The 22,182-nt window shown below is 34.0% G+C and overlaps 1 protein-coding gene and 1 non-coding gene across 2 annotated transcripts; both read right to left on the reverse strand.

The window, feature by feature from the left end:
• Positions 1-851: 851 nt before the first annotated feature.
• LOC148943720 (uncharacterized) lies at positions 852-21,924 on the reverse strand. Its single transcript, XM_089101016.1, has 5 exons — positions 21,745-21,924; positions 20,112-20,278; positions 15,891-16,259; positions 9,960-10,095; positions 852-1,228 (listed from the first exon to the last, which is right to left on the reverse strand). Exons 1-5 carry the CDS (start codon positions 21,790-21,792, stop codon positions 887-889), a joined length of 1,062 nt encoding a protein of 353 aa, XP_088957142.1. The 5' UTR covers positions 21,793-21,924; the 3' UTR covers positions 852-886.
• Positions 9,123-9,225, reverse strand: LOC148943721 (U6 spliceosomal RNA). The gene has a single exon (XR_016143014.1). It is a non-coding gene; the product is annotated as a U6 spliceosomal RNA (small nuclear RNA).
• Positions 21,925-22,182: the final 258 nt, after the last annotated feature.

A 22,182-nucleotide genomic window follows, 5' to 3' on the forward strand; every position in this document is an offset into this window, starting at 1 on the left:
ATCCTTTCTTTCTTCCTGCTTATCATAATGAGGTTTAAATTTTGATTTGCTTAAGCTTTACTTTTCAGCCTTACGACTTAAGGGTGCGTGGTTTGAGCTTGTAGTGTCTTTAAGTTTCTTTAAGATTCTAGTGTATTGAGTCTCTTTCGGGTGTGTCTATTTCTTTCCCTAAGGGTTCTGTTAAGTATCCTTTCTTTCTTCTCGTTTATCATATCGAGGTTGAAACATTTTGATTCGCTTAAGCTTTGGTGTTCAGCCTTATGACTTAAATTTTTTGTTTGTGTGGTTTAAGTTTATACTGTATTAAGTTTCTTTAAGATTCTAGAATCGGCACCCATAAGGGGGAGAGCACCAGCACCCCTCCCTGAATGACGCTGCCTTATACTTTTATATTTCTATTTTGAAATTTTTATTATACAGCATTGGAAGTGCCAATTAGACCAGGTAAGTCCCCCCCCCCAAAAAAAAAATTCAGCTTATGGGCGCCCATGGATTCTAGCGTATTAAGTCTCTTTTGTAGTTTGATTATTTCTTTCTCTAAGGGTTTTTAAGTATCCTTTCTTGCTTCTCGTTTATCATAGTTTAAAACTAATCACAGTTTTTCTTCTCATTCATCATAGTGTGGTTTAAATCAGTTGCTTTGTAATGTATAAAGTATTTTTTCCCTAAGCTTGTAGTGTATTAAGTTTCTTTAAGATTCCAGTGTATTGAGTTTCTTTACAATGTGTCTATTTCTTTTCTTTTCGTTTATCATAGTATGGTTTAAAAATTTTGATTCGCTTTGCTGTTCAACCTTATGAATTAATTGTAGCAAATTTATGCAAAAGTGTTAAACATTAATAAACGAATAATTTAATGACAAGTTTCTATTTAAAAAGCAAGGAAATTACAAAACTTTTCCTTCAATGTCATGAAAAAAGAATTCTTCTGGCAATTCCTGCATGGGAACAAGAAAAACTTGCCCATCCTCAAGGATATCATTTCCTTCAGTTGAAAAGACAATTTTCTTCACGTTATCTTCAATAGAACTTCCACCATTAGACAAACCCGTACTGATTATCTGCTTCTGATTCTTCTCGTGTGGCTGATGGGTAGAGTAATGTCTCCTTAATGCCCGACGCGAAGACAAGCCTTTATTGCATATTTCGCAGACGTAAGGCCTCACTCCAGTGTGGACACGATTATGACGACTAAGACTGCTTCTTGAAGAGAATTTACGAGAACAGATCTAGAATGAATTGAAATAATCGGAAGTTAGATTTTCATATGAATAAGAGGTCAATCCAAGGAAATCTTCAGGCATAGCTTTAAGGTATACAGAACAAATCCAAACAACTAACAAATATATGTTTGAAGTAAGGTAGATTTAGCTACAGACGTATTAAAATGTTAATTTGACCTTCAATAAAGACAGTTTGACATACATTCTATTAAAATTAGGAAGTACATACCATTGTAAAATGCTTGCACTATAGATTTAAAAAATCAACAGATTTCATCTAAACTATACCGCCATTTAGTTTTTAGTTATCCCAAATTAGGAAAAATCAGTAAATCACCTAGAGATACCCATAAAAAATACAAAAAAATTGTTGTTCCGATTTGAAACATTCCGCATTCTAGTGGTACTGTAAGGGGGGGGGGGGGGTTCTTCTCATGGTGATGACACCATGTCCAAACTCAGCCATGAAACCTAAGTACCCCTAATTTACTCTCGAATAGAAGAAATGAACCAAGTGAGAGAGATATCTTGAGAAGATCCCAATCATCGTAATAAAATATACAAGACAACACAGGTATAAGAAAAACTAAGATTTTATTATTAAAGAAGACAACTTTTTACTTAATAGTTATGGTTATTTCATTATAAACCAAGATTCAACAATATTATTCACAATCAAAGATCAATTCTTGTTCATATAATAGCTAGAAGTGAAATTATTATTATTAAAGAAAAGCAAGCATTATAACTAACATATTAAGGCTAATACATTCCTGCTTAAAGAATCTAATAATAATATTAAAGAATGGGATATATACCCATTTACTAGGATTTTAACATAATAAAATTAAGAAAGAGCAAGGAACACATCAGACTTACATTCTACATACATATGAGAAGCTTCCGCAAAGCCATAACCCCAACTGACTTCTATCATCAGTGTCGCCCTGCATAAAAGATATGTTCCCCTTTATTTGTCAAACAAACATAGCTAAATTCAGTCCTTCTAAGAAAGAAAATTGTGTTAAAAAGAGAAAGGGTTACAAAATAAATTCATTAGGTTAAAACAAATCCTTGAAAGGACATTGGCTTAAGCCGGATTCTACCAAATTCATAGCAACTTGATATTAATTCTAAAATTAGAAGGACATTTCTTACAGCACGCAGGCCATAAATAAGAGTGGCGGTGAAAAGGTGCCAAGCTGTATCCAGTATCAAATTAAGGGTTGTAATATGTCACGAACTTGAACAGTCTAAATAGCAGACATTGCTCAATGTATTCATTACAATAATTTCAATTCAATAGAGTGGACCATAAATGATGTCCATCTACAAACAAATTATATATTTAACCAACTTTAAAATTATCAAATCAGAAACCCTTAGTTTGAAGGATGATATTTGACCAAATTTTATTTTAGTGTCACCATACAGATTAGTTCTTCTCTTCATCACCATCATCTTTGATTACAAAACAGTGGTCACATTACTTTATATAACCGGAAAGTGTTGTAACATTGATCCGGGGGGAGGTTATACAAGGTAATGCAGAAATTCTATAATGACCAAAATCTGTTTTAGTGCCACCATACAGATTAGTTCCACTTAGTCATTCTCTTCATCGCCATCATCATTAGCTACAAAACAGTGGCCATCTTACTTAACATAACTGGAAAGTGTTGTAACATTGATCCGGGGGGAGGTAATGCACAAATTCTATAATGACCAAAATCTATTTTAGTGCCACCATACATATTAGTTCCAATTAGTTCTTCTCTTCATCGCCATCATCATTAGTTACAAAACAGTGGCCACCTTACTTAACATAACTGGAAAGTGTTGTAACACTGATCCGGGGGGAGGTTATACAGGTAATGCACAAATTCTATAATGACCAAAGTCTATTTTAGTGCCACCATACAGATTAGTTCCAATTAGTTATTCTCTTCATCGCCATCATCATTAGCTACAAAAAAGTGGTCACCTTACTTAACATAACTGGAAAGTGTTGTAACACTGATCCGGGGTGAGGTTATACAGGTAATGCACAAATTCTATAATGACCAAAGTCTATTTTAGTGCCACCATACAGATTAGTTCCAATTAGTTATTCTCTTCATCGCCATCATCATTAGCTACAAAACAGTGGCCATCTTACTTAACATAACTGGAAAGTGTTGTAACACTGATCCGGGGTGAGGTTATACAGGTAATGCACAAATTCTATAATGACCAAAGTCTATTTTAGTGCCACCATACATATTAGTTCCAATTAGTTATTCTCTTCATCGCCATCATCATTAGCTACAAAACAGTGGCCATCTTACTTAACATAACTGGAAAGTGTTGTAACACTGATCCGGGGGGAGGTTATACAAGGTAATGCACAAATTCTATAATGACCAAAATCTATTTTAGTGCCACCATACAGATTAGTTCCAATTAGTTATTCTCTTCATCGCCATCATCATTAGATACAAAACAGTGGCCACCTTACTTAACATCACTGGAAAGTGTTGTAACATTGATCCGGGGGGAGGTTATACAAGGTAATGCACAAATTCTATAATGACCAAAATCTATTTTAGTGCCACCATACAGATTAGTTCCAATTAGTTCTTCTCTTCATCGCCATCATCATTAGCTACAAAACAGTGGCCATCTTACTTAACATAACTGGAAAGTGTTGTAACACTGATCCGGGGGGAGGTTATACAAGGTAATGCACAAATTCTATAATGAACAAAATCTATTTTAGTGCCACCATACATATTAGTTCCAATTAGTTCTTCTCTTCATCGCCATCATCATTAGTTACAAAACAGTGGCCACCTTACTTAACATAACTGGAAAGTGTTGTAACATTGATCCGGGGGGAGGTTATACAAGGTAATGCACAAATTCTATAATGACCAAAGTCTATTTTAGTGCCACCATACATATTAGTTCCAATTAGTTATTCTCTTCATCGCCATCATCATTAGCTACAAAACAGTGGCCATCTTACTTAACATAACTGGAAAGTGTTGTAACACTGATCCGGGGGGAGGTTATACAAGGTAATGCACAAATTCTATAATGACCAAAGTTTATTTTAGTGCCACCATACAGATTAGTTCCAATTAGTTATTCTCTTCATCGCCATCATCATTAGCTACAAAACAGTGGCCATCTTACTTAACATAACTGGAAAGTGTTGTAACATTGATCCGGGGGGAGGTTATACAAGGTAATGCACAAATTCTATAATGAACAAAATCTATTTTAGTGCCACCATACAGATTAGTTCCAATTAGTTCTTCTCTTCATCGCCATCATCATTAGTTACAAAACAGTGGCCACCTTACTTAACATAACTGGAAAGTGTTGTAACACTGATCCGGGGGGAGGTTATACAAGGTAATGCACAAATTCTATAATGACCAAAGTTTATTTTAGTGCCACCATACAGATTAGTTCCAATTAGTTATTCTCTTCATCGCCAACATCATTAGATACAAAACAGTGGCCAACTTACTTAACATACCTGGAAAGTGTTGTAAGATTGATCCGGGGGGAGGTTATACAAGGTAATGCACAAATTCTATAATGAACAAAATATATATTAGTGCCACAATACATATTAGTTCCAATTAGTTCTTCTCTTCATCGCCATCATCATTAGCTACAAAACAGTGGCCACCTTACTTAACATAACTGGAAAGTGTTGTAACACTGATCCGGGGGGAGGTTATACAAGGTAATGCACAAATTCTATAATGACCAAGGTCTATTTTAGTGCCACCATACAGATTAGTTCCAATTAGTTCTTCTCTTCATCGCCATCATCATTAGTTACAAAACAGTGGCCACCTTACTTAACATAACTGGAAAGTGTTGTAACACTGATCCGGGGGGAGGTTATACAAGGTAATGCACATATTCTATAATGACCAAAGTGTATTTTAGTGCCACCATACAGATTAGTTCCAATTAGTTATTCTTCTCATCGCCATCATCATTAGCTACAAAACAGTGGCCATCTTACTTAACATAACTGGAAAGTGTTGTAAGATTGATCCGGGGGGAGGTTATACAAGGTAATGCACAAATTATATAATGACCAAAATCTATTTTAGTGCCACCATACATATTAGTTCCAATTAGTTCTTCTCTTCATCGCCATCATCATTAGTTACAAAACAGTGGCCATCTTACTTAACATAACTGGAAAGTGTTGTAACACTGATCCGGGGGGAGGTTATACAAGGTAATGCACAAATTCTATAATGACCAAAATTTATTTTAGTGCCACCATACATATTAGTTCCAATTAGTTATTCTCTTCATCGCCATCATCATTAGCTACAAAACAGTGGTAACCTTACTGTATATAACGGAAAGTGTTGTAACATTGATCCGGGGGGAGGTTATACAAGGTAATGACAAATTCCATAATGACCAAAGTCTATTTTAGTGTCACCATACAGATTAGTTCCATTTCTGTAGTTCCAATTAATTATTCTCTTCTTTTTCATCATTATTTGTTACAGAACAGCGGTCACCTTACTTTATATAACCGGAAAGTGTTGTAACATTGATCCGGAGGGAGGTAATGACAAATTCTATTTTAGTGCCACCATACAGACTAGTTCCAATTAGTTGTTCTCTTCATCATTATCATCATTGGTTACAGATCAGTAGTCACCTTAATTTATATAACCGGAAAGTGTTGTAACATTGATCAGGTCGGGTTATACAAGGCAATGACTATTTTAGTTTATTTAGAAATTCTATTTTAGTACCACCATGCAGATTAGTTGTGATTAGTTCTTGTTTTAACCACCATAATCAGTGGTTACAAAACAGTGGTCACTTTACTTAATACAACTGGAAAGTATTGTAACATCTAGCCGATCAGGTGAGGTTACAAAATAGGTGACTGAAGCCATTATTTCTCTGAACAGTCCAGTCGAGTTCCAATCACTACAAAAGAGTAAACCTGTCTTGTCACATTCCTGGAGAACCGAGACAAATTTCCAAGATTAACTTTTTTTTTGGGGGGGGGGAGGGTAATGGGACATATAGTGTTATGTTTCGGGGAAGGAAGTAAAATGTTTCTCCTTCCATTAAAAGAATATACACTACAGTTTTTATTCTCTTTTATGCCGTTATCCAACAGACAAATAACCCATCCCAAAAGCTTCTCCATTTCTTGTTATCTCTTACACTTCCCTTTCTTATTCCTTTTCATCTTTGTCTTTTTACGTTACATGCATATTCGTTATCCTTTATTCCTTTTCTTGTATTTTTTTTTATCTTCTTGAATGTTTAATAACAAATAATATTTCTGACGAATCCTAATTTTAAAATCTTGTTACATACGCGACGTCATCTTACCTAAGATATCTTTTGTCCTGTTCAAATTTTTGGTCGGTTTTCAATTACTCATATATTGACTCAAAAATTCAAGCTCGGCCCATCAGGGCCGTTATAATTCTCAAAAAATCTTATCCAGATGAAATGATGAACAATCAATCACTATTTAAAGACTTAGATCAAAAATTAAGTTTTTAAATCAGGAATCTTCTAGTTGACAAAAAGTTCTCTAAATCAAGCACCTCCATTTGGGGGCAATAAATAAAAAACGCTATGGCCTTTATGTATTTTTTTTCTTTTGACCCTTCATAAAGATTGGTTGATTGTAGAACCTTAAGAGAAAGCTTATTAGATTTAAAATAAAAAGCTTTAGCGTCATGTATATAGGCCATAAGTGATTGGATAACAACAACGAGCGATAAAGTCTAAAACAAATTACGGCCTAAAACAAATTACGGCCTAAAACAAACAGTACGGCCTAAAACAAATTAAACTGTTAAGTTTTAAGTTTTCAATATTTTTATTCAAGTTTAATTCTAAAAAAAGTGCAACTTAAGTCGAATAGTTAACCGACAATATTTTTTTTCAAGAAGGCACACTTGTGCCTCTATAAAGAGGCGACCCAACACAATGTTAAGCAATTTCAGGTCCTAGAGGCCGCAGAGAGATTGCAGTACTCGCATTTTGTAGCCTAAGCTAAAGCTAAGAAACTTACAAAATATCATCCTGCTCCAACTGTATCTTCATGGGGTATACTGGGCCGGAAGTTTAAACCCACGTACCACGGCCCCCCTTTAACGTTGTCCGATTGGGCAACGAAATTTAGAGGTTAAGCTTTCCTAGGGCCCGGGAGCTTGTCCTCGAAATTTCAGCTCAATCCAATCACTCCTTCCCTGTTTTCAAAAAACCAAATATAGCCACTTAAAATTCATTTCTTTTTTTTCTTATCCAAGCCTACAGGCAACAGTTGGCAACTGATCCGGGTGAATGAGCACTCATTCGAAGCAGAATTCAACCTGTTAGGGCCTTTTGATATTTTCAGACCGAAAAAATTATCCCCCGAATTTACATTTACGAAAAACCTCATTTTCCTATAATAGCCCATGTTAATTTTTCCCATCACAACCCCCCCCCCCTTTAACGTTGTCTGATCGGGCTGAAATTTAGAGGATAAGCTTTCCTGGGGCCTGGGAGCTTACATTAAAGTAAGGAGCGACATTAAATCTTAAAACGAACAGAAATTATTCCGTATATGAAAGGGGCTGTACCCTCCTCAACGCCTCGCTCTTTACGCTCAAGTTTTTATTGTTTAAAAAAGAGTTGTGAGAAAGTCAAACTTTAGCGTAAAGAGCGAGGCGTTGAGGAGGGCACAGCCCCTTTTATATACGGAATAATTTCTGTTCGTTTTAAGATTTAATGTCGCTCCTTACTTTCAGTTTAAAGAATTTATTTTTATTTAAAGGCTGCGAAAGCGGGGGGTTTGGGGGGCGGCAGCCCCCAACTGTGCCTTCTAATCCCTGTACGTTTTAAGGTTCGACCTTGTAACTCAGCCTCTTTAACTCTTTAGAAAACGTAGTTTTTTTCAAATAATCATTAAAAAAAAGAAGTACCTAGATTCTGCAAAGACAACAGAATGTGTGCAAGAATGATATGACGTGATATACCAAGTAAGAGGAGCTTACTTACAATATAGACAGGTTTTATCACTTGCATTATTAACTTACATGACCAGCAGAGGCAGTTTTAGGGGAGGGACACAGGGGGAACTTGCCCTGGGCGCAGAAATTTTAGGGGCGCAAAATTTCGTTTAAATAATCTGAAAGTTATTATCACTTTGCAATTTGTAAAATTTTATGTTTATTAAAATGAAGTAGAGAGCGCAGTCAATAATCGAAAATAATAAATAAACGATTAATTAAAATCGGTAAAACAAAATAAATTAAAAAATAATTGAAAAATAACAATTAAAATGATCAAATTAGAATAATTATTAATAGTTTAATAGTTTGAATAATAAATTAAAAATAATTGAACAATAATTAATTAATCAATTAATAAATTGAAAATTATTTTATTGATGAATGACAATTATGTTAAAATTTGGCGTAAGAATTTTATAAAAAAAAGGGGGGGGGGCAAATCAAGATTTTGCCCCGGACACAAGAGAGGCCGGAACGCCACTGATGACCAGAGCCGGACTTTTGAATCATTCTAATCTCCATTTTCTAGTGATTTATTATCGTGAAGAATAGGATTAATGAGAATGTAGTAAATTACTGTGTCTTTTACTAGGCTATGATTTCTTCCAAGGGCGCCACTCCTCAGGATCACTTTGTAGTGCCGTTTTTAGACACGGTTGTTGTTAAGCGAAATCGTAAAAGGTCCCCTCCGACACCACTTTCCGTCCTCGCAAATAGGGCTTCCCTTTTCGAGATAGGGACGGAGGAAGTAGCTTATGACAGAACAGGGATCCCAAACCATCTCACAACACCGGAACAGCCTTTTATACACAGCCTATCCTCGTAAGGGCACTCGTTAGGGAAAAAACATAGAGCGTTTCACGGTTTTGCGTGTCATCCATACGCAGGGGCTATGCTAATCTTCTTTTTACCGTTCCAATTTTAGCATATGTTCTCTCGAAGGACGATATGTTTAATTAAAAGTCTTCTTATTTTTATTCGTCAAATTTGGTTCGGTTTCCAATGTTGTAGAAGAAGGATGTCAATATGTAATGCGGTTAGCATAAGAGACAGATTTGATATTTTTCCTCCATAATACACCTTTCTAATTTATGTAGTTTTCTTTGGGAATGATATTTCAAATCCTAGGTCAAAAAGACAGCTTCTAATGCTAGGTCCATGTGACATATTAAAAACCTTCGATAAGCAATATTTTGTATTTTAGTCCAATGCGTGGAAGCCGAAAGATTAACAACACATCCTCAGTAATCACAACTGAACCTTAAAATTAGGGCAAAAAAGCATGTCACTCACAGTGTTGAAATTTAGATATACAGTAAAGCTGGATCAGATTCGAACTTTGCTAAAACTCGGAATTCAAAGCAGAGTTGTTGTTATCATCTTTCTTTATTACCTCTTATTAGCTTTGATGAAGCTAACAGAATATCACAATTTTCATAAAAGTTTGGCCAAACAGGTAAGATCTATTTGGACTGATCAAGTTGTATTTTCTAGCTGTCGCTAATCCCCATTGAACACATGTACGTACACATTTATAGTTCTATTTAAGTTAGAACATTTTTACTCAGTAAAAAGCCCGAAAAATTTACTCAATCGGTTAAATGCTCATCCCCTGAGCAGCGAAAAAGCAGGTTAGATTTATATAGCAGGGTAAATGTCCCAAACGTAGAATTTCTCACCTTGCATGAGAAAGGCTGCTCTCCAGTGTGTTTACGAGTATGCTGATCCAAGGAGCATTTCAAGTTGAAACGAGCACCGCAAATGTGACAGCAGAATGCCTTCTCCTGAGTATGAGTTAGCATGTGCTGCTTCAACCTGAAGGAAGAGAACCATAATATATCAAATAAGCTTTTTAACTAAACGCAAATACAGGTTAAGTGATCACTTTTCGAACTATGGACAGAACTAATTTATTATAGCCTGAAAAAAAAGTTTTTTTCAACTTTTCTGAATTTTTTAATGCATTTGTTTCAATTCATCTGTTTAGAGGATTACATTTTCTGAAAATCAAATGCCCGTTTACAGGCTGTACTAATTCAAAGCTGCTACATTCGATCATGCCCAATGGAAATCGGCTATTAGTGAAACTGTGGATGCCAGGTGAGACAGAACGGAGTATAGTTCCCGTCAAAAATAGGTAAGTAATAAAATTAATCCCATTAAGGTAACGACTATGACTATTAGTGTTTAGAAGAAGAGGAAGACGTGGTCTCTGCATGAAGTTTAGAACAAGATTTCTTAATGTAGAGCATGAATCAATAGGATGAAGGTTTAGTTTCCTGTCCTACAACATTATACTAAAACCTAAAAAAACCAAAAAAAAACCTAAGAACTAATGCACCCCACCCCCCCCAAAAAAAAAGACCAAAAACTAAAAAACCAAATGAAAGAAATCTAACTGTAAAACAAGCGGATCTTGGGACTAATTAAGAACACATAAAAGTTATTTTCCTGCTACCTGGAAAATTAGAACTTATTGAGATTAAAGCTGCAAAACTGTGACAGATTTTGTAACTATTTTGTATTTATTGACACATTTTTTAATATTTTTTTCCTTAAATTTTTAAAATTATTACTAAAGCTATTTTATAACTATCATAACATCTTTTTATAACGATTATTATAAACGTATGACAAACAAGAAACAAAAAATATAATTAAATAGCCGAGACAACGAGGATAATATCAGCCAACGGACAGAAAAGAAACCAAAAGGACAAAAGCAAATATTTCGGCAAGGACCTCCATCAAGCCGTCTTCAGTGCTAAAAAATGAAAAAATAAGTTTTCTCGGTAATTTATTTATATTATTGTTTTTTCCTTTCTTGTTTGTCATACGTCATGTTTAGCCAGTGTGGTCTAGAAAGGTAATTATATATATATATATATATATATATATATATATATATATATATATATATATATATATATATATATATATATATATATATATATATATATATATATATATATATATATATATATATATATATATATATATATATATATATATATATATATATATATATATATATATATATATATATATATAACTATTATAAACATAATAACACTTATAAACACATGTCATATAATTATTTTTGTAACTATTAGAGAGCAGTTCTCTATTTCATGACTACGAACGCTTTCGCTTTTAGCATCAAGATTAATTTTTTTTACCCTTTTTTAGGGGCTTAAAAATATTTAAAAGCATTAAAATGTATAAATATTATGTAATAAGAAGGAAAAGATGATACGTTTAAGTACCAAGAACACTAAAATGAAAACATTTTTTGTCCGTTAAATTTATAATAGGTCGACTCACACCTGAAATCAGCGGTTTTATAATATTTTTCTATTGTTTCAAAATTATAAAGTTTTCAGGGCAGCACCACAATTTCGTCCGTGTTGCCACGTTGAATAGTGAAAATATGTAAGTACAGCTAAATGGTTAAAATTTACAACAATTTTCGCCCATAAAGTTTCCCAAAGACAACTACACCGTCAAAAGAAAACTACAACTTCTTAAGCTGTAATGACCATAGCAGATTGTTCATCTTTCTTTCCTGATGGTAATGGCTGGCGGAAGAGAAGCCAAAATATTCGGGGTACTATTATTTTTGCATAAACAAGTTTTTAGTTTTATTTAATAGTATACTATGTATTCCAAAACGGCTAAAGTTAATTACAAAATTGAGTTGCATTATCTAAATAGCAATGGTAATTATATTGGTCTTTCAAATAATCTAACATCCATAATTTTCCCTTAAAAGCTTATGAAAAGTATGCAGTAGATAAAAAAAAACTCTCGTTCTTTGCTGTTAAGAGAAATGCCTACTTTATTTCAGGGTCTTTTGTTTGGTTGTGTGATACTAACTGTTTCAAATAAAAGTTTATTGTAGACCTAATATTTTACCAAAGCTCTTAATCTGGCCTACTACGCCATGCAAGATGCAGCTTACCAATCAAAGATTCACGTGCTCATCTTTCACAAAATCAACAGGCAAAACCAGTTTTCCCAAAAAGCTAACAAAAAGTATAAATTAGATAAAAAATACTCGTTTTATATTGTAAAGTAGAATGCCCATTTTATTTCAGAGTTCTTTTGTTTGGTTGTGTGATACTTTTGGTTTCAAATAAAAGTCTATCGTGAACCTAATATAAGACCAAAGCACTCAATTTGGCCTACTTCGCCATGCAAGTTGCGTTTTATCAACCAAATATTGACGTGTTACTAAATTGACAAGTAAAATCAGAGGAAGTTTCTATTCAGAGATCAATCCAGGGAGATAGCTGGGGAGGGGGGACGGGGGGAATGGCCATTGACATGCCCAAATTCTCAGCGTTTAAAGTTTTTTTTTTCATTCATGAAATGGAATGTTTGGTTGTGTGATACTTTTGGTTTCAAATAAAAGTCTATCGTGAACCTAATATAAGACCAAAGCTCTCAATTTGGCCTCCTTCACCATGCAAGTTGCGTTTTATCAACCAAATATTAACGTGTTACAAAATTTACAAGCAATATCAGAGGAACTTTCTATTCACAGATCAATCCAGGGAGATAGCTGGGGAGGGGGGGGGGGAAGTGGTTACTGACATGCCCAAATTCTCGGCGTTTAAAGTTTTTTTTTCATTCATGAAATGGATTAAAACATTTTACAGGAGTCGAAAGAAGGCCAATTTTTAAAATTATTCAAAATGGCGAGCGAGTAAAATCCGACTGAAGTGCAACGTTGTTCTTCTTTATCATCGGAACTTCGATTCAATTAATCTCGATCAACTGAGTCCTCTGGCATTTTTTAGAGCATTTTGCGATTTTGTAAAAATCGGACTTAAGGGCTGAAACAAGGTAGCGTTTTCTTCCAGCGTTCCAAGATAGAATCATTAAAAATGAAACTCGTTTTATCCAAGCGAACAAACGGCGTGTTAGGTGACAACGGACGAGCTTAAACCTCTATACTAAGACCACACATCTGGAATACAAAAATTCAATTTTATTGAGCCAAACTCTCAAGTTAAAACGCATCAGGGTATACGTAAAAACGCTCACTAAGATCGTTGGTACTTGTATGATCTACGCCCTACCTCATATTCTTCTAATGTGTTTTTCTGATGCTCAATCCTAATGAAAAATACTTAAGTATGATAAAAATATAATAATTTATAAACAAATTTGGGCTATATATTTGTACATCAGGCAATGGGCTGAGGGTAAAGTATAGCGGGCCTGCATGACAAATGTCTTATGTACAATTATTCTGCATTTTATATAATAATAATTGTTTTCTAACTTCACACTGTCCAATATTTTACCCCCCCCCCCTAATGTGCAAATATATAGCCCACATTATATATTTTTCATCCATTCTGTCATTTCTCTTTGTCTTGTCTTCCGTTAAGCTGAAAGAAACTAACAAAAAAAAAAACAAAAAAAAACAGTTCTGCAATGCATTAATGAATGATTAACTAGAGCGGTAGGGCGTAGATCATGAAAGTACCAGATCGTCAATAGAGAAATAGCTTATAGTTCGAAAGCTGGCGTAAAATCTCCGGCTTTACAAATTCAGCCATACAGAAGTATATAGATAGTATATAACCATACAGATATATATATATATATATATATATATATATATATATATATATATATATATATATATATATATATATATATATATATATATATATATATATATATATATATATATATATATATATATATATATATATATATATATATATATATATATATATATATATATATATATATATATATATATATATATATATATATATATATATTAATCAGAGAGAGATCACGAAAATTTTAACCAGAGAGGTTAAAAGTGCTTAGAATTATTTTTAAATGGTTAAAACATCTTGCGGTTTTAAAACTTTTGTCAACATTTTTTCAAGGAGACAAAGGACTCATTAGGGTTAACGAAATGAGTAAAAAGGACTCATTAGGGTTAAGAAATCAACTCTTTCAGTCCTATATTACACTTATTTATTGAAAAACCGTTTTCATACATAACGAAAATGACGGAGCACTACAAAAAAAAAAGAAAAAAAAAAGAAAAAAAAAGAAAAAAAGAGCACTATACAATTTTGACACTGTAACTAGTGTTGGTTCCAAACATGTTTTAAAATCTTTCATTTGTGGTTCTCTATAAGTTTAGCAACAGCTATAGTAGGATCTGCTATATGAAGGCTATTGATGAGCTTTAAACTGCACATCCAAATCTCATTAGGTATTTTTCAAAACGGAAGAAAGTGGAGTAAATTTTCAGTTTAACAGCGTATGTAAGAATCTTCCAGAAGGGTGCAATGTAGAGGATGTGAGGGAGATCAACAATGTTTTACAATTACATTTATTATTTTCTTTTTTTCTTTAATAACTTCAATTTTGGTTTGAATTCTGGGTCTTAAGGAGAGAAGTGCCATAGGAGTATTTGATCGCCTCAGTTCTATTTCAGAACTTTTCAGCCCCAATCAAACCAATAAAATGAGGAACAAAAAGTTGAGCTTATGATGGCTCAAACTTCTATTTTTGTGAATCGGATTCGCATTTTCAGTCTTCAATTATTATCCTGATTTGTCTTTCTACTTAAAAAAATAATTAGCAAAATACTACACTTAAAAAAAAAGAATAAAAAACACGTAAAAAATAATCAGCTTCAAACACTACTTGTGATACAACACATCATCATACCACTTAGAGTGTATGAAAAACTTTTAACATTTGCAACTGAAAAATAACTATTTTTGATTCATATCTTCCACTACATCTAGTGACTCATTCAGGAAAGGAGCATCTTCTTTTCTTGAAGATGGCGTCATTGCCTGCCTTTCGATTAAACGTTGATGAATGCCCGTATATAAAAGACCTCTCACTGAAAATAGAGGCAGCCGGACAAATGGTGTACCATGCATTTCAGAGCGTATTTTCACAAAAAGTCATATTGATCACAAGAAATCGAACATCGACTGCAAATTAATCATTAGATGTGCTGTCTTAATATTAAGAGTATATTTATGTAGTTACGAGTATACTTAGAGTATACTATGTATATTCTTAAGATACTTATATACTTAAGATACTTATATCTACTTAGTATACTTAAGAGTGTACTTATCTAGTTATGTAGTTACGTAGCTGCATTAGAGTATAATTTACGTAGTTACTAACCATGTTGTCTTAATCCTTATATTTATCTGGCAAGAACACAAATTCAGCCATTTGAGCTGGTGAGTAGTCGTTTTGGAACAAAACATTCATTCTACACTCTTCCTATTTCCTATAAAGTTTGATATAATTGACCAATTTAGTTTTTGCCCAAAGTTTGCCCAATTCCAAAAGATAAATACAAAGTAAACCATTTTACTAAAAGCGAACGTAGCACGAACAAAGGAACACTGTGTTTGCAGCGCGGAACACTGTGTTGGTATGTGTTTGCAGCGCGTATTTAGACATACAGAGGCTACATTGATCAAACAAAATGATCTTGATTTTGAAGGGGTCTTCAGATACCCCTGGATCCACCCCTGCTCCCATCTCCCTCATTATTAAAAATGTATACACACATAAAAGCAAATAAACACATAGCAAACCTTTCATTGAAAGCGAAGGCAGCTGGGCAATGCTCACACGAGAACGGTTTAATTCCAGTATGAACGGCTGTATGTCTTTGCAGGGCGTATTTTGACAAACAAGAGAAGCCACATTGATCACACGAAAATGGCTTCGACTCTGAATGGATCAGCAGGTGTCTCTTCAGGTGATAGCTTGATGAAAATGAAACAGAGCAAAATCCACATTTAAACGGTTTGATCAGTGCATGTGTGATATTCATATGTTTCCGTTTATAAGCATTGCATGTGAACGTCATGTCACAATAGTCACACTGATATGGACGTTCAGTACTGTGAGTTACTCGATGTTGTTCAAGATTTGACATTGTCGGAAATCGCTTGGAGCAACTGTAAAATAATTATATAAATGAATTGTACTGATAAACAGGACACTAATTTACTGGAAATCACCATTTAAAAAAGTCAAGAATAGGGCTATGAGCTTTACAGTCCCTATTGGCGGTGCTGATCTCCGTTTTATGGACTTCTGGGCTTTCGCAAACCCTTCCTGTTTACCTTCCCCAGATTTCTCCAGGTGCCCATTTAGAACTTGGTCGACTCTGGATGAGCTTACAGAGTCACACCATTGACCCCCGTTCCAAATCAAATAAACAGCGACACCAGGACTCGAACCCTTGTCCTCACGGACAAGCGTTTTCAAGTCAAGCATGCTAATCACTCGCCTAGGAAATCGCCATTTAGAAAGGTTGAAAATACTTTCACATACTAAAACAAAAGAGAAAAGAACAGAAAAAACAAAGAAAGCATTTTCTGACGACAAGACAGAGAGAGAGAGAGAGAGGAGAGAGTGATGGAAAGAGAGAGAGAGAGAGAAAAACAGCTTTGTACACAATCGACATTTCTTGTGGTTGTCAAACTCCAATCTGCCATAAACTTCAATCTTTCTCCCTATCCTGGAAGGAAAATCCTGCTTTCTCACCCTCATGGCCACGTTGAGGAATGGAAACAACAAGTAGACGTTTTGCGGTCCAACCGCAAGACAGTTTAAGCTCTTAGTCTAGGCTCAAAAAGAAGTCTACTTGAAAAAGAAGAGGGTTCTTAGCCTACACTGGCGGAACTATTGTCCTTGCTTGAGGCTAATACTTTCAGTAACTTAAACAATATAAAATAGCAACATCGAACGAAGCATTTGGTATCATTAGAGTTATGATATTAGTGTTATAGTCTTTAGTACATTAAGAGAAACACTGTTCTTGACATATTTAAACATTGTTAGTATTGTCATAAAAGTATTGACATAAAACAGTGTTTATGTACATGAAACGGTGTATAGTATTGACATAAACATTTATTCCACAGGTTTGGAATGAATCACTTTCTGAAGAGATAAGAACATTCTACAGTTTGTAACTAGTATTTATTCATATGTAATGACACTTACCGAATAACATTAATGTAGTGACATATGTAAATATACATTATTAATATGTAACTAATAACTAGTATTTATAAAACTTTATAATCGGTCATTTACTTGCACTTAATTCACTTTGGTCCCTTACATAGTTGACAAGTTCAATCAGTGAATCTCCTCATCTTGCCATTTTATATCTTTCTATTCTTTAACGCATAACTAAATTTTGTTTTAATTATTTTCCTTAATTTTGTTTTAATTATTTATTATTTGTTTTAATTAGTTTATTCCCTTTTTAATTTTACGAATTTTCATTGTTTTAGTATTTTTGCTGATTTGGCATCGATATGTTAATTGTTTTTGATATTTTTACGTATTTGCCATTAACCCTTTTATAATTTTTTGTTGTTGTTTGTTTTTTGTTCTTTTTTGTTTATTGACGTTAAAGTACGAATTCGGCCCATTTAAGCAAGTCAGAGCCGTTTTTTGGTAATAAATATTGTCTTATCTTACTTACACTTTATGAAGTAACTCTTGGACCTAGTTGTGACTTTTAAGCCTACGCGATTCATCAAATCATTACAACATAACATTTTGTAACATTTTCTCTCTGTCTCTATTTTCTCCATCTTTTCCCTAATATCTTCTCTCGTCCATTAGAAAATCTTCCCTACAGAACACGAAAAAAGAGTATTTTGCCAACCAGATACAAATGTAAATATTATCTTCCCCTGCAATGTCAATCTTTGATTGGCGTTTGAACCAGTCACCTTCAATTTGATCAGCTTATTTCGAGATTCACTGATAGGAAACAAGATTAAATAGACTCTGATACAAATTTGAAATTTATATTTGGAAGCTCCACTTTAGGCTAAAAATTTTAAACATTATTCATATTCCACCTAACCAAAATGATACTTGATGCCAGTATTTTTTTTTAAGTACAGGTTAAAATCAATTAAAAAAAAAAAATATTAAAATCTAAAATTAAAAATAAGGAGCAAAATTCACTCTAAAATTTTCAAGCGTTATTTTTCTTCTGTTTCTATTCATTTATCCTATTAAGATTCTACTGGTGGAAAAGTGAAAGCTAGCATCCCCGCTGGCTGATCTATGGTCTGTTCCAAGTTCACCAAGGGTGCATATGAGGTGTCAGATTAAAAGCATACCGTTTTCAGATATAACTTTAGATAAAACAGCAAGTTGTAAATAACCCTAGGCTCAATGCTTGTTAGCAGAGTTTAAAATTTTTAAGACTTTTAAATCTAAAATTTCGAAAGTTCAAAAGGAGCTACTATTGAAAGGAAAGTTCAAAGGATTTAAATGCAACAGCAAGTTGAAAATAACCCTACGTTCAATTTTTGTTAGCACAGGTTAAAATTTATAAAACTGTCAAATCTAAAATTTATAAAAATGAGCAAAACTTTACTCATCTTCAAGTCAAAGGAATAATTTTTCTTTTATTGTAATACTTATTCATTCCGTTCTGATGTTTAGGGGGAGGGGGGGGGGGGTAGCCACCCACTTTTTAAACCCAGGGTCTGAGCCAAGTAAAGCAAGCATGGCAGTTAAGATGTCAAGCTGTTAATTAATGATTTTGTATTATGGAGTCAGTGGCTATCAATTATTATATTTGATGTACAAATTGCCCTTTTCCTATTTCCTTCCCAAAGTGGCCCCAAAAAAAATTTCTTATTCTTGCACAAAGTGGAAAAAAGGTTTCCTCATGAAACGTTAGATTGTTCCTATAAGCCAATACCTTAAAAATTTCTAGATATTAAATTCACTTCAGTGATTTTTGGATTCATAAATCTAAAAAAACTTATTAAATTGATTTATCTCACAAAAAACCTGAACCTACACTTTCTACTCTAAAGTCAAATCAATTTAGATAATAACCAGTGTTGCCAACCAACTTTGGAATCTTTCACTGGTGGCATGTGAAGAAAAGTGAAATGAGCTCACAAAAACATAACTATCTGCAGTCTTTTCATGCTTCTATGGTCATTTGGTAGAAGTTTCCCAAGAAAGGTCGTTTAAGAGGGTGTTTTTCAAGACACAAAAGTCCTTTGTTTATACCTCTTCAAGAAAACTAACCCAACATTTTTTTGGAAATATTAAATGACCGATATCTAAGTTTTCCAAGCGTTATAATCAAAATCCAATACAGCTGATTTATCCCCAAAAGATTACTCTTCCCTTTGACATGATACTCTCCACTTGACCTCACAACCAATCCCGTTACTCACAATGGTGGTTGACAACAATCCTTAGAAATTTTCCTCTTCTTTACGCCCTCAAAATGAATCCAACTTCTTTTATTTAGATTTATTCTTTTATTTTCTGTTTACTCATTGTTTGTTTTACTTGCCCAGGAACTTTTTTTTTAATTATTTTTCTACTTCTAATCGACCAATTATTATAATAAAAAAAACTATTTGTATTGTATCACCTTTGAAGGCCAAATTCACGGTTCTCGTCCTCGTGGTTGTCCCCCAAAAAGGTGGAAGGAAAACTTTGCACCTCACCGCCTCTCGGACCTTCTTCGCCTAGCAAAAGACCGTGAAGTATACAGACGGCACATCCACGCAGTTACGAGGAAAAAGGCCCCACGACGACCTTCAAGGACGGATGGGACTTAAGTAAGTAAGTAAGTAATAAAAATATATCAGATATTTATAATAATAAGCACCTGAAAATTCGAAATAAATTAGTATTTTGGAGGATTCGGGCCCCAAGAACACTGCTGCGTATATCCCTGGCTTAATTATCATTATTATTATCACTGAAATTTACAGACTAAAAAGGGATAGAAAATAGCATACAAATCACAAGCATAGCGTTTTTCCTTCAAGTGAACAGTCAAAACATGACGTTGCATATGGTGCTTTGAAGAAAAGGCTCGACCACACTGAGGGCATCCAAAGGGACGGTAGTTCTTAGAATGAATCTTCTTATGTCGAGACAGCTCGCAAGCCTTGTCAAAACGCATCTAAAATACAAAAATTTATTATTATCCACAACGATACAAGAACATCAGTAGATTATGAACACTATCTTTAGACAGGGAAGGCCCTACTTTTTAGGCCTGAAAAAGATTATAAAGATTGATTATAAAAGTGCAAAGAGTGTCCTACAGTCTACTAGATACACACGAAGAAGGAATTATTCAAGAGAGGGAGAGATTTGTCCTACTTAATGTTATACCAAAAACAAAGTGGGTTCCTTTCTTCTTCATACTAGAAAATCCAAAAAAGCAAAACTAGTCACGCTAAAAATGGAAACAAATATGCAAAATGATTTTGAAACAATATGAATGGACGGAAGCTAAAAAAATATTTAAAAACAGGAAATTCGAGGGCATGATAACAAGCGTACTAGAGTAGAAGAATGTAAAACGAAGAATGTCATTGTTTACTCTATCCATGGGTGTTTTGTTTCTACATATTTTCTACTCGCTGTTTTAACGTAATCGTAATCTACTACTACAACTGCTACTAGTACACTACAACTAAAAAACTCATTGCAGCACCAGGCTGTCTGAGACCAGACAGCTGTGTAAGCTCCTCCTCCAGCCACATCTTTTCAAAGCCTCGCTCTTTTCAAAACATTGACATTGGGCTATATTTGCAGGAACCAAAAGTCAAAGACAGCGACTGACAAGAACTGAAGGCCTAATCAAGCAGATGGAGAAGACAAAAACCGACAAATCCAGCTTTTTGTTAGCAAGAGATGAGCTCTAATACTAAATTTATATATAAACAAGTGTGTTTGTAGGTACACTTTTTCCTTTGCACAAAAAAAAATATATCTGAATCAATCAGCATAGAAAAATATGAAAATCTAGTTTTGTTTGAAGCCTTGAGAAAGAATAAAGGCCATACAAACCCAATCTTAACTAAAAAAAAAAACAAAAAAAAACGTCATGATAATAAACACGTGAGGTCTGAAGGCTGTATCAAGTGTGACTCGTGCGGGTCAAAGGCCTGATAAAGAGGAGAGAAGCAACAAAAAACTGGCAAATCCGGCTTTTTTGCAACTATACGCATTTGAATATATATACACATGGGGTATTTTTTTTTGTACAAACTCAACAAAATAAACGGTAACCAATTTTAATTCGAATTCTACTATAAATTCCACTGTTTAACATGATATCGTTTTAAAAAAAGCTTTAGTAGCATTTTACATGCCTGATAGCTTTGATATTTACACTGTCTTAAATAAAGACAACTGTGACGGGGAACCACTTTTCAAATTTCCTTTTGAGAGCCTCCGAATCTGAACCTTCAGACCATCCTTAGGGGGAGGAATTCCCTATCACATGTGCTAAGACAAAATTTGCTATTACACATGCCAATTACATTTCCCAAGATGTGCCTGTCACATTTGCTAAGATCTAACCAAAATTTATTTGAAAAGGTGTAGTCGACAGAATTCAACAAGCCCTTTCAATACCTTACAAGTTTGACATTCATATGGTCTTAAGCCAGAATGTGACGCCATATGAATACGAAGTGATACAGCCTGTCGAAATGGTTCCCCGCATTCGGTGCACACATTTTTTTTGATGTTTGTTGCAGTTTTGTTCTTGACGTCTCAACCTGATCTTCATTCGTCAAGACTTTATTGGTCAAGTTTTCTTGTTGATCTGAGGCGTGCGTCAGTCTAAAAATATAACAAAGATTTAATATTTAATTTTTCCTAGGCTGTTTGAATCTTACCACGGTTGAAGCGTCAGATGCAACCTAATTAAGAACGAACTATCACCCATAGAAACCAAAACTTTAAAAAAGTGTTTTGAAAAAGAAAGAAAGAACAACAAAACTGTCCAGTGAAGAAGAATCACCATTTGAAGCTGATTCAGGAATCGTAGCTATCATTGAAATTAGTCTA

This window comes from Artemia sp. Qi Xiang Cuo, chromosome 15, assembly GCF_049724085.1.
Source record: "Artemia sp. Qi Xiang Cuo chromosome 15, ASM4972408v1, whole genome shotgun sequence".
NCBI classification, from domain to species: domain Eukaryota; kingdom Metazoa; phylum Arthropoda; class Branchiopoda; order Anostraca; family Artemiidae; genus Artemia; species Artemia sp. Qi Xiang Cuo.

Bases quoted from the DNA above. Each gene is read 5' to 3' on its own strand.
- LOC148943720 (XM_089101016.1), bottom strand. From the start codon at position 21,792: ATGGCGTCACATTCTGGCTTAAGACCATATGAATGTCAAACTTGTAAG. The intron at 16,260-20,111 runs GTATGCTATTTT...ATTATTTTACAG, and splicing joins AAACGCTATGCTTGTGATTT to TTGCTCCAAGCGATTTCCGA. The intron at 10,096-15,890 runs GTTTGCTATGTG...CTCTTCCTTCAG, and splicing joins GCCTTCGCTTTCAATGAAAG to GTTGAAGCAGCACATGCTAA.